The sequence below is a fragment of the Anabrus simplex genome, chromosome 3, assembly GCF_040414725.1.
Source record: "Anabrus simplex isolate iqAnaSimp1 chromosome 3, ASM4041472v1, whole genome shotgun sequence".
Classification (NCBI taxonomy): Eukaryota; Metazoa; Arthropoda; class Insecta; order Orthoptera; family Tettigoniidae; genus Anabrus; species Anabrus simplex.
Genome location: NC_090267.1, coordinates 229,974,079 through 229,987,830, shown reverse-complemented (window position 1 = coordinate 229,987,830; position 13,752 = coordinate 229,974,079). Strand labels below are relative to the sequence as shown.

Below are 13,752 nucleotides of genomic sequence, written 5' to 3'. Positions count from 1 at the left end.
GTCATAAATTAATTAAAGAAATTAGGGATTGGCTAAATTCAAAACAAGGGGAAAGAAAGGGTTATACAGCCAACTTAAACAATAACAGAAAGAAATTTAACAAGGAACAAACTTTTGAAATAAAAATTTCTCCAAAAAACAGTTCTTTCACTTCGCACTAGGGTGCACCATTGTAGTTCTTCAGTAGTGTCCTCTAGAAGAGAATGTTCACACTTCTTACTACAGGCAAAACAAAAATACCTCGAAAATGACACAGTTCAGAAACTTCAAAATTTCCAAGTAGTGACATCTTCTGAGAAACTTGAAAATTAACACATTAGATAAAGTTCAGACTTCCTCCAGTAGGGGAGTTTCAACTGGCGCAAAGTTTGAATTAGCGACATGGAGGTATACCACCCGGTACAATTATTATTATTATTATTATTATTATTATTATTATTATTATTATTATTATAATAATATATACACACACATTCGTTTAGCCCCTTAAGGAGCACGTGGAACCATTAAATAGCACTGATATTCTTCATCTTCTTGTTCTTCTTATCTTCCAAAAACTTCCTCAGCCTTTCACTATGGGCCTGCTGTCTTTCTTGTGTTCATGAGTTTTTGAGTTTCAAGCTTTTCTCAGATGGATTCTTGGGTGCAAATTTATGGCTGTTGATCTTTTGTCTGTATGTATTCCTTGTGGTTGCCATTGGATCAACGTTGACTTCTGCAAGGTTCTTTTGTGCATCCACTAGCCAGCGAACTTTGGTTTGTTGGTTTCCATTGATAATAAGAAATATTTTCTTAGTCAGTCGTGAGTCATCCATTCATGCTAAATGTCCATAAAATTTCATACGCCTTTTGCATGCAACTGAAGTGAATCGCTCAGTTAATGCATAGAGTTCTTCCAAGCTTTTTCGCATCCATATACCCTCTTGAAACTTGGGTCCGAATATCTTCCTCAGTATCTGTCGTTCAATTTTCTCAATGTCCTTGATGTTAACGGTGAGTGATAATTTCTCAGTTGCGTAGAGTGCCTCAGGGAAGACAACAGTGTTGTAGTGTCGAAGTTTGGTTTTTGAGGATATTGATTTCTTATTGTAGAAGTTCCAGGTGATTAAGTATGCTTCACGTAGTTTTTCTGCGAGCATTTTGTTAGCTGCTTTTTCATTGCCTGAATTACCAATAATTTCACCCAAGTACTGGAATTGTTTGACTTGTAAAATGTTGCCATATTTGGTCACTAGTGATGTTAGGTGTGTGCACTTGGAGTCCATGTATTGCGTTTTTTCATAGATGTGGAGACCAGTTTTGATTGCGGTCTCGTGAAGCTTAGGCATAGATATCAAGGTAATTTAATAAAATAAAAAAAAACCACCTATTCAATACTTCCACGTTTAATGTGGTTATTATCTACATGAATTTATGTAGACTTATTTAGGTCAGGTACATGTTTCACCCATTATTTTGGGCATCTTCAGCCTGTAAACAACCTTTAGGTCAAGGTTTGGGACCTTTTTAACCAATATAAACATACCAATATATACACTATATACAATATATACATTATATACAAACATTAATGAACTCTTAAGATGGGTAACATAAGTTAATACAGTTAAGTTTTTTGGTCCTAATCTATCTAATATGAAAAATGTCCAAAACTAAAATGGATCTTCTTTTTGGTAAAGAGGATTACATATCGGGGTTTATGTGACCCCTATATCATGTTATGTTCTTGACATACCGTGTCTGTTGACAGGATGTGTCATCAACAATAAGTGGAGATTTGAACTGATTGTTGCTTGTAGGTTGGTCAAGATTGAAAATATAAATTTAAATTAAATGTGTTTTAACTTGGCAGTTCTATTCTGGTTAACTTAAAATGTTCTAAAATAAAATGAAATGGATCTTCTTTTTTATCATAAGTCTTGAGAAAGGGTGATATTATAACTGGGGCTTATTTGACCCATGATTTTCATTTTCATGTTCTTGACGTAACTAATATTTAAATGTGTTGTCATGCACAAGTGGAGATTTAAAATAGATATGGTCAACCGTTTGATTAATAAAATCAAAATTAAATTGTCCACTAATCTCGTCCCAGAAAAACCTAAAAAAACTAGTTTCGCCACATTTACATATAACAACTCAGCCGTCCATCAGGTCGCAAATACTTGAAAGAAGCACAATATTAATATAGCCTTCAGGACAGTTAACACCAATCGAAACATATTTTTTAACCACAACAAGGTCAATCACAATAGCAACCATTATTCAAGGTCCGGCATATATAAACTAACATGTACACAATGTGATTTTTCTGATATCGGACAGACTGGCCGGAGCTTTAACACAAGATATCTGGAACATTATAACGCTCAAAAACACAATAAGTACTCAGCGATGAGCCAACATATGAGAGAAACGGGCCATCACTTTACATCCATAGAGAAAGATCTTACCATCATTAGAAGCATAGGTAAAGGGAAATTAATGAATGAACTGGAAAATCTACACATATTTTTAGACCAAACCTACAATAAAAATAAAAATCTCAACGACGTCAATGAAATTAAAAATCCTTTGTACGAATTAACACCTAAATTAATTAATATCGTGAATTCAGATCAAAACAAAATCCCTCAATTATTTAAATCTCCACACTCAAATGCTACATCCACCATACCAAAAGTTAAACCCGCCCATATTGCTTCTAGAAACTCTCCTCCAGCAACAGCACACACGCCCATAGACCAGCCTACCCCCACTCTCCCTCCATGCCCCGCCCCTCCATTACCGCACCAGTACAACACCAGGAGTAGAAATGTTGATAAGACAGGCGCTGCCGGAACAGACAGGTCCATCTAGTATTAATTGAACAAGCAAGTCATTTTACAGTTAAGAGGTGTTAATTTAATACATTTTATGCTCTAAATTTTTAATTCAATATTACTTTTCTACTTCAGTACAGATATTCTTAAGATCCCCCCCAAAGACCAAGCAACACATCAACGGGAACAATATTCATACAAGACTGTATCAAGTGTCTAGGATGTTCCTTTTCAATTAAGCAGCAGCCTAAAACTATGAAACAGCTTAATATTGTACTCTTGTCAATTCCTTGATGTTACACGAGACCCAAAGTCAAGACGCTAACAGTTTCATTCACATCGTTCTTGACCAGTCTACCTACAACAATCGGTTTTTTTAAATCTCCACTTATGCATGACAACACATTTAAATATTAGTTATGTCAAGAACATGAAAATGAAAATCGTGGGTCAAATAAGCCCCAGTTTTAATATCACCCTTTCTCAAGACTTATGATAAAAAAGAAGATCCATTTCATTTTATTTTTGAACATTTTAAGTTAACCAGAATAGAACTGCCAAGTTAAAACACATTTAATTTAAATTTATATTTTCAATCTTGACCAACCTACAAGCAACAATCAGTTCAAATCTCCACTTATTGTTGACGACACATCCTGTCAACAGACACGGTACGTCAAGAACATAATATGATATAGGGGTCACATAAACCCCGATATGTAATCCTCTTTACCAAAAAGAAGATCCATTTTAGTTTTGGACATTTTTCATATTAGATAGATTAGGACCAAAAAACTTAACTGTATTAACTTATGTTACCCATCTTAAGAGTTCATTAATGTTTGTATATAATGTATATATTGTATATAGTGTATATATTGGTATGTTTATATTGGTTAAAAAGGTCCCAAACCTTGACCTAAAGGTTGTTTACAGGCTGAAGATGCCCAAAATAATGGGTGAAACATGTACCTGACCTAAATAAGTCTACATAAAATCATGTAGATAATAACCACATTAAACGTGGGAAGTATTGAATAGGTGGTTTTTCATTAAATTATCCTTGATATCTATGCCTAACGTCATCTTCAATACGGAACAATAATGAGAGTTGTTACTCGTGAAGCTTCTCGATGACGTGCCTGGCTTCTTCAGGAGCCTGGGTAATTATTGCTAGATCGTCAGCAAAGCAAGGCATTTAATGTTAATCTGTTTACTTTTCATTCCCATGTTTATTCTGGGCACTTCTTTCTCCCGTGTTTTAATGACCTTATCCAGTACCAGGTTGAACAGAAGTGGGGACAACCATCACCATGTCTAACACCTGTTCTTATTTCAAAGGGTGCAGAGATTTCACCCATGAACTTCACCTTAGAGGTTGTATCTGTTAAGGTTTGTTGGATTAACGTGCCTGTTTTGTTGTCAACACCGTATTCTCAAAGGATATTGTACAGAGTATCACGGTGTATTGAGTCCTATGCTTTTTTTAAATCTATGAAAGTGACCACTGTATGGTTTGACTGGCGGTGTTGGAGTATCATCTTCAGGTTTCAGATCTGTTCCACGCACGATCGATGTGGACAAAAGCCCGCCTTGTATTCGCCGATCTTATCTTCTGTCTGTTATTCCAATCTGGTAAGCAGAGCACATGAAAGAATTTTGTATGCTATTGGCAGAAGAGAAATACCTCGGTAGTTGTTTGGATCCATCTTGTCACCTTTCTTATGCAGTGGATGGATCACGGCAGTTTTCCAATCTACAGGTATGACTCCACTTTCCCGTATTTTCGCAATGATGACTTGTAATTGGTCGATCATTTGATCTCCCCCAATCTACACCATCTCGACGATTACACCATCTTCTCCTGGTGCTTTATTGTTTTTGAGATGTAATATGATGCTCCTTATCTTCTCATGAGTCGATGGAAGTTAATCTGGGTTTGGAGTAGGTATGTGGAATTGGAGTTTCTCAGTTAGTGGTTCGAGTTGTGTAACTTTTTGAAGTGTTGTTTCAGGATGTCACAGTTAGCCGTTGTGTTGGTCTCGAGAGTTCTGTCAGGGCGCCGAAAACAAAGAGTGGGTGGCTTGTAGCTGGTCAGCTCTTCGTGTAAGGTTTTGTAGAAATTTCTTGTATTATTCCATTTGAAGTCATTATCAATCTCCTCTAATCTTTTGTTATGATATGCACGTTTAATTCGTCTGAGTCTTTTGGACGTTTGCTTCTGAATTTCTGAAAAGATCTGCCAATTCTCTGGTGTTTGATGACTGAGCTAATTCTTCCAGGCTCGCATACATGTTTTCAGTGCTCTGTCATAATCCGAAGGCCACCATCTATGTTTCCGTTTACCAAGTTGGCCAAGTTTCCTTGATGATTCTTGGATAGTCTCAAGAAGTGCACCCCATGTTTTTGCATTTGCCCGCAAAGACTGTGCAAACTCATGTGCGCGTCTTGCAGATAACCTGGGTCAGTGCGTGGGATTGTAGGTTTTAGGTATTTCCTTCGATTGGGGCTGAAATGGATTTTGATTTGTGAGAGGTGGTGGTCTGACTCTACATAACCTTTACGTATCCTGAAGTTCATAATTTCTGGGGAAAACTTTCTGGTAATTGCTACATGTGCTTACAATATTGTGATTTTTTATTTCCCACCTTTTCAATACTACTGGTTTTATGATGTTAGATCATAATGCTACAGCACTGTTTTATAGGGACATGTTTCGCTTGACTTTCAAGCATCCTCAGCCTATGTAATCATCTCAAGGTTAAGACCTGTTGTATTTGATTAGTTTTGACAAATTTGTGCTTAATTATAATTCTAACAATTAAGTAATAAAATATATAAACATAGGAATTTATGGAACACATTAACAGTTTAACAATATGGATGACTATACTAAAATTGGAATAACCGTTAATTCTAAAGATATTGACATCCAAAACACAGTGTCTTCAAATGTTGAAAATTTGGCTAAAATTATTTTCTCAAAGTTCTGGTTTATTAAAACAATTGTAATTTGACTTCTATGTTAAAACTTGAGTCGTAGTTACAGTTAAAACTTATTGGTGTCTTAAAATTAAAATCTTGGATCTGTTTGGAATTCAGCTTCTTGTTTTAATTTTGAGGCTTGCTAGAGTAATTTAATAGTTTTGGACAGTAAAATATTAAATTAGTTTCATTTTTTACGATCAGATTTTCCGTTGGTAGTAGTTTTTATTTATGAAGTATTTAGTCAAAAGGGACGTCAATCCAAAATCTTGAGGAGTTGATTTGTTTCATTCATAATATTTGAATGATGGTGCATCCCTTTGACTGCCACTACGAAACCTTGTGGACTTTGTTACATTACGGTGACTATTATGTTTATATATTTTATTACTTTATTGTTAGAATTATAATTAAGCACAAATTTGTCAAAACTAATCAAATATGACAGGTCTTAACCTTGAGATGATTATATAGGCTGAGGATGCTTGAAATTCAAGCGAAACATGTCCCTATAAAACAGTGTTGTAGCATTATGATCTAACAACATAAAACCAATAGTATCGAAAAGGTGGGGGAAAAAAAAAAATCACAATATTGTAAGCATATTTTAGCAAATTCAATACGGGTCTAATCATGAGATTGGTTACATGTAATTGCTACATGGTCGATCTGGTATTTGCCTAGGTGACTGATTGGCGATTTCCATGTTTTCATTTTTTGTGGAGGTTTCTGGAAGTGTGTGGACATCAGCTGGAGGTTTGCCATTCCACATACGTTGATTAAACGGTGTCCATTTGCGTTAGTCTTATTGTGTGCCGAGAAACATCCAGTGATATGCTTGTGTTTCCTTTCTCTGCCAATTTGCGCATAAAAATCTCCAAGGAGGATTTTTACATGATGCTGAGGGAACTTGGTAAGTGCCTGTTCAAGTTGTGACCACAATTTTTCAACCTTGTTTTTGTCAGGTTCACTGTTGACTGGAGCGTGTGCATTAATTAGTGTATAGGCCTTATTGGCACATTTAACTGTGAGCAAGGAGAGGCGTTCTGTTATTATTATTATTATTATTATTATTATTATTATTATTACTGTTTGGACAAATTGTATTTTGCGTACGCGAATACAATGAAGTAAACACAATGAATATATCTTTATCACAGTAATTTAAAGGCCAGTTTTGTGGTGAATCATATTTTGAATTTTCCACATATTGCTTGTCCAGATACAGACATTTCTAGATAGCATTGGTTCTATTACGCAAAGTGAAGTACTCTGTACGTTATTTACAACTTAGCAATTCAATATAATAATCGGAAGGTTATGTTTATGTAACAAAGGCTTGTTTACATTCAACCGATGAGTTGGCCATGTTGATTTTGTATTAAGGTCTGATACTACTGTAGAGGGTCTTGGTACTATATGTATCGTAAAAACATGCCTCAAGCGCCAGTAGAGAAATTATAACCTTGCTATAAATTTACATGATAATAGCCTTACCGAAATTTCCAGACGCGAGAAAATATAATCTAACCTCTGAAATCAGTGATGCACTCTGCCATATCTTGAGGTGTACCCCATTCTTACTTAACTGCAGTATTTAGCATTAAAATTAAGCGATCGTTTACTTCAGCCTTTATTTTTAACGAGTTAACAACTGCTATCGGATATGTTATTTACGCATTTATTATGGAAGCATGTTCTCTTTGATTTCCATTTTTCTTTACGGAACAGCAGTCAACGGGTAATAATAATCGACTCCGACATCGCCATCGAATATCGATGAAAGAGCTCGCTAATGGACATAGCGAGGAAACGATACCGAAGATGATTGATCGCATGTAATATAATCGCTGGGTGCATAAATATAAGTAACGGAAAAATCATGCATGATTAATCGCTCATAATAACGAATGCGTCTGTGACAGGGCTCTCGCTATAACCAAAGGGTACTACACAGTTTAATATTGGAATTTTGAAGAGACAGACAAAAACTGTCGTTATAACGGGGTTCTCATTATATGCCGTACTGACTATAGCGGACTTCTACTGTATATAAGGGAAAAGGATCCAAGAAGGAACCAGACACCTATCATGGAATTGTCTCAAATGTGCACTTTTTTAAGTACTCACTAAGATCATTCTTAACTGCATTCTACCACAAGCCATGACATGAATGTCCGCAGAACAGTATGGGTTCATAGCTAGAAAATCCACAATTTAGGCAATCGAAAGGTTGCTCACCATTATATGGGATGCAACAAACACATCAGGTGGATACTTATTCGCTGCCTTCGTAGATTATGCCAAAACATTTGACGATGTTAACAGAACCATATTGAGCTGCAACCTGCTGTCAGTGATGGAGTGGGGCAATCCGGATTTATAACTCAAAAAATGCCATTCTTCAAGGAGATCGGTGGTGGCGATTTTTCGTTTTACTCATGACGTTATCCAAGTGATTGCCTCGGAGAGATCACAATGCTACTTATGCGGATGATATGACAGTACTGTCAAAAAGCGAACTCGTTTTACAAGGAGGATTGGACAGGTTGCGTATATGGTCACAAATGAATGGATAAGAAATTAATACAAACAAAACAAATATTATGAAATTTAAGAGTGGAGGGAACATATCGACATATTGCTCTTGTGGGAATTACCGTCGGGAATCGGTGAATTCCTGTAAGTACTTGGGAATAACTTTGTAAGTAACAGCAAAACAGTAACAGCAAGCATATAGAAAGATGTACAGCTCAAAACAATCTTTGATACAAAGAAAACTGAGAAACTCTTGTTAGGAGCAGCTTTGTGCCTCTTTTATATTAAGATAGCAATCAGTAAGATATAGACCAATCTCACACCTGTAAACTTGAAGAGACTGGAGGCATTAAAGCTGCATACATACAACAAGCCCTTTGTCTATCAAGAACAGCATTTTTTTTACAAGTTGCTTCTACATCGCACCATCACAGGTCTTATGGTGACGATGGAACAAGAAAGAGTTAGGAGTGGGAAGAAAGCGGCCGTGGCCTCAATTAAGGTACAGCCTCAGCATTTGCCTGGTGTGAACATGGGAAACCACGTGAAACTATCTTCAGGGCTGCCGACAGTGGGGTTCGAACCCACTATCTCCAGAATACTGGATGCTGGCTGCACTTAAGCTACTGCAGCTATTGAGCTTGATATCAAGAACAGCACTGACCCGACTTGTGTATCGAATGACTGACACAGACTTCTTTATCAGGGAGCTAGCACAGATTAATGGCCTAGAACATACAGCAGCATATGAATCTCATGCCAGAGAACAGAACAAGAAAGCAGTGAGCACCGATCAGGAATTCTACCCCCTTCCTCCTAATTCAAACGAATGAAAGGAGCCTAACTTTGCAATGTGGCACATGTTTGCCAGCTCATGGCTCCCATTACAGGATCCGTGGCTAAAGAGGATTTCACCAGGCAATGCATCAGGGCTTCTGCATTTTCTGTGAATAGCAATATGAACAGTATACTAATCTGCCTACCAAGGACTAATTCTCTGGCGTATCATGCAGATAACTGGAACTTTATATAATCGTTATAACTACACAGTCTGCCTGCTGTCATTTCTTGATGGATACAGTACTTTTGCATCCATCTCTTGGCACAGGCCAGAGTAAAGTGTAGCTTCCACTGAAGTCCCAGTCAACATCCATGGCTGTGACAATATGGAAGTTGCTGGGGTTTGGGTAGTGTCGAGTAATGACATTCAGAGCACGGCTAGGGCATCCGAGTGTTATGAAAGGTGCTGCTCATAGGGTCAGTCGTGCTGCAATAGTACTTTTTGACCCAGTGAGGAAAGCAATGGCAGACTACCTCACTCCTCATCTTGCCTAGTACGCCTCATTTTGGTGCTGCCCTCGGTTTTTGGGGTTTCCATATAACCGCATAACCTTTGGTGGTGCTATTTGAGGATCCAACCAGCCTCTGGGCTGATGACCTAACAGACAGACAACTACACAGTGTGTTTAATAAATCCTTAATTAAAAGCTACCACAACAATTTGTGACACACAATATTTTAATTGCCACAAGTGGTGACAATTTTGATTGATCCCACCAATGCATCTCTACAAATGAGTACCAGTTTTCACTCATCCAAACAAAATTCTACTCCTACTAATAGGTTGCACCAGTTTAGTTATTTCAGCCAGCCCTTCTAATTAGCAAATCCTAAACACTATCTAAACAGATCAGAATGATGCAAGAATTTATCCACATGAACACCTGATACGATAACATGAACATTCAGCGGCCTATGGATTATTCTGTCATCCATAGACCACGATCTCAGCCAAGTTCGAAACGGATTCTTGGGTTCAAGTAGGCAGCATGTTAACTTACCCACTACCAGCACTGGCAGTTTAGTTGCAAGACAGATATATCTTAGGTACAATCAGTAGTACTGTGATAAAACTCACCATATTTCAGAGAAAAAAGCAGTTTATAAATTTAATCTTGGATTCTCTTCATCTTTGCAGTCAGTGACGGGCTGCATCTCTTTTTTCTTCACCTTCAAACCTGGTCAATGCTGCAAAAGAACATAAGTTATATAACACTATTGTGAGAACCATACTTGTAACACAGATGAAAGGAAGGAACAATACTGACATTCAGTGCATGAAAAACCAACTACAATGGTCACTACATTCTATTCCTCTTCCTAATGAAAATTTACTGCCAGACTATTACAAACCACCAGCTGTAGTAACATATTATTCACAATTTAAAAATGTATTTATTTTAACAATTTTTGCTTTATGTCGCACCAACACAAACAGGTCTTATGGCAACCATGGGATAGGAAATGGCTAGGAGTGGGAAGGAAGCAGCTGTAGTCTTAATGTATAACTCATCTGTCTGGTGTGAAAATGAGAAACAAAGGATAACTATATTCAGGGCTGCCAACAGTAGTGTTCAAACCCACTATTTCCTGAGTGCAAGCTGACAGCTGTGTGATGCAAACCAAGCAGCCACTTGCTAAGTAATATATTATTTAGATGTTGCAGAGAAGAAAAGGAAATGGGAGTGTACGGTGGTGATTGTTAAGGCTTCTTTGCTTTTTTGGGTTCAAGTACTTTCTTTTAACATAGTCTCTGTTTATTCAGAGGACCTACTTGATCAGAAGCAAAACAGGAACAGTGTTAACAGCTGTATAGCGCATGCATGCACTCTGTTGTGATCATAGTTAAGTATATATGGAATGTGGAAAATAAGCATATTTATATACTAGCAAGATACCCGTGCTTCGCTACAGCTTCAAACTGAAAATTATTATTCAAAGTTTTATATTTTGGAGAGCCCACTGTCAACTAAGCTTGTAAAATATGCCCTCTCAGTTGGTACGTCAAAGGTTTTTGGGGGAATGATTACTTATTTTCTGATCTAACACTCATTTGAACCCTATACGGAAGAATTTGAATGTTTTAAACCCTATCTTATTTATAATCTGGGATGTAAAAGCAACCAACCTGTGGAATTTTGATTGTGTACGTCAAACAGTAATGGAGGAATGAATACTTTTCAGAAGAAATCTCGACTGTGCACGAGAAAGGCTTCCTAAACAATGACTCTTTAAAATTTAGACATTCTTGGATGTTCTAGTAAGAAAGAAACCGGATGGCTCCTTAGGACATACCGTCTATCGTAAGCCTACCCACACAAATCGCTATCTTCATGCAAATTCTCACCAGCATCCAGTACAAAAACAAGGCATTCTCACGACACTCGCCAGGAGGGCGAGACAAATTTGTGAGCCATCACATATCCAGGTGGAGATGGACACGCTCGAAGTCGTGTTCAAGGGTAATGGTTACAGTGATTTGCAGATTCATAGAGCCCTGCATCCCAGAGAAACGACCAAGCAAAGCTCACAGAAGGAAGAAGTGATGGGAACTGCCTACTTGCCTTACATTCACAACACCACAGATCGAAATGCCAAGGTCCTCCGCAAACACAATATAAAAACAGTGTTTGGCACCGCCACTAAAATTGCTCACAGTCTGAGTAAAACCAAGGACAAATTGTCCCCACTTTTACATCCTGGGTTATACGAAATTCCCTGTACTTGCGATAAGGTATACATCGGCCAAACATGCCGGTCCATTGGTACCCATATCAAAAAACACGAACGTAATATTCGTCTCAACCAACCAGACAAATCAGCAATAGCTGAGCACGCTCTATCGTCGGGTCATGATGTCATGTTCCAAGATGCTCGAGCTCTTACTCACACTAGACACTACAGGTCCAGGATTATACGGGAAGCTGTGGAAATACGTAGAAACCTTAACAATTTCAACAGGGACACCGGCTATCAATTAAGTAATACCTGGTTGCCAGCCATTAAGAATTTATGTAGGTAGTTCCCTTCCCTGTCCTTTCACTATTGTTATTTCATCTCAGTTTTTTCCGAATTCGTACGTTCCTCGGTGCCAGATGTCTCATTTCAAGCTTGTGTTTGTATCCTACACCTGTCAAGTTCATATGTTACGTACACATGTTACGTGAACCGCTTAGTCTGATGGTTCGGTCAGCTTTCGCTTTGAACGCTAGCATTGTGCCACGTCCTGGAAGTTCCCTGCGAAACGTAAAGAATTTCACCTTATTTTCTTGACACGGCATAAACCCAAAAGCCTATGCAGCATCATGTTTAAAAAAAAGTTAGTACCTGAAAGGGTTTTGGAAGAATAGATAGTGTGTTCTTGAGGGCACACCACCATCTAAACCCCTTAGGGGAGAAATATTTTCAAGTATACAATATTTTACACCTAGGACATAAAAGAATACCCTTCTCGTAAAATTACAACTTTGTACGTCAAACAGTTTTGGAGGGATCAATAATTTTGTTTACGGAGCTAACCTCATTTTACACTTTAGGGCTGGAATGTAAAAAATTATTTCTTATTTCACACCTAGGATTTGGAATTGGAATTTTGTCTTTGTACGTTAAACCGTTTCGAACGAAGGAATATATTTGTTTTTGGATCTTAATCCCCATTTAACTCTCTGAGCGGTTAAATTTGTTTCAAACCTTCAAACCTAGGATATCGTTTGAAATTTTAACTGCATAATTCAAAGTTTCATATAAATGCATACTTTTGTCATCATTCCTCAGCCCCCCTGGCAAAACTCCCTTAGGGGTGTATTGCTTTAAGTCCACTTCTTATTTGTATCCCCATAAAAATAATTCAACTATTTTCACACCCCTTAAGTTGATTCCACCCCCCTCCCCCAGCACAATATTTATTTTTAAAGGAGATTTCAAATACAAATTTTCTTGTCCGTAACATCCTTTGGTTTCGAGATATAAGTAACCTCAAATAAAGAATTCAACTCATTTTTCAATTCATTTATCTTCCCCTCCTCATTAAGAATATGTTTCTTTTTTTTTTAAGACGAGATTCCAAATACAAACTTTCATGTCAGTGTGATCTTCAGTGATTGAGATATAAGTATCCTCATAAAAAGAATTCATCCCCTTTTACAGTCTCAGCCCTTAAGTGTTTTTTCTGAAACAAAAATACGTGTTACTATATTTTTAAAATATTAAAAATACCAATTTTCATGTCTGTAATATGTGGTAAGATTTTTGATATACTGTAGATATGCTCATTTTAAAAATTCACCCCCTTTAAAACTTCCCCTTAGTGGATTTTCAGAAAACAAATTATGTGTGTTCTTTTACTTTTACAGGAGATTCCAAATACCAATTTTCACGTCTGTAACATGTTATGTTTCTGAGATACAAACCAAAGTTCACTACTTGTAGGAATATAAGAGATATTAATTTAGATCAACTGAAGTATGACGCCTACAACCTACCCTGGAATGATATTCTACTACTAGATGATACTGACGCAAAAATAGACAAATTAAATTCCCTCATTACTGGTCTATACAACAAACAC

General features: G+C 37.2%; 1 protein-coding gene across 1 annotated transcript in view; it reads right to left on the bottom strand.

Annotated features, from left to right (window-relative positions):
* LOC136867176 (uncharacterized) overlaps positions 1 to 13,752 on the bottom strand; it is a 247,008-nt gene that overhangs the window by 46,175 nt on the left and 187,081 nt on the right. Inside the window, exon 6 of the mRNA XM_067144299.2 lies at positions 10,264 to 10,373. Within this exon, the coding sequence (XP_067000400.2) occupies positions 10,324 to 10,373 (50 nt within the window). The 3' untranslated portion in view covers positions 10,264 to 10,323. The remainder of the gene's footprint in view (positions 1 to 10,263; positions 10,374 to 13,752) is intronic.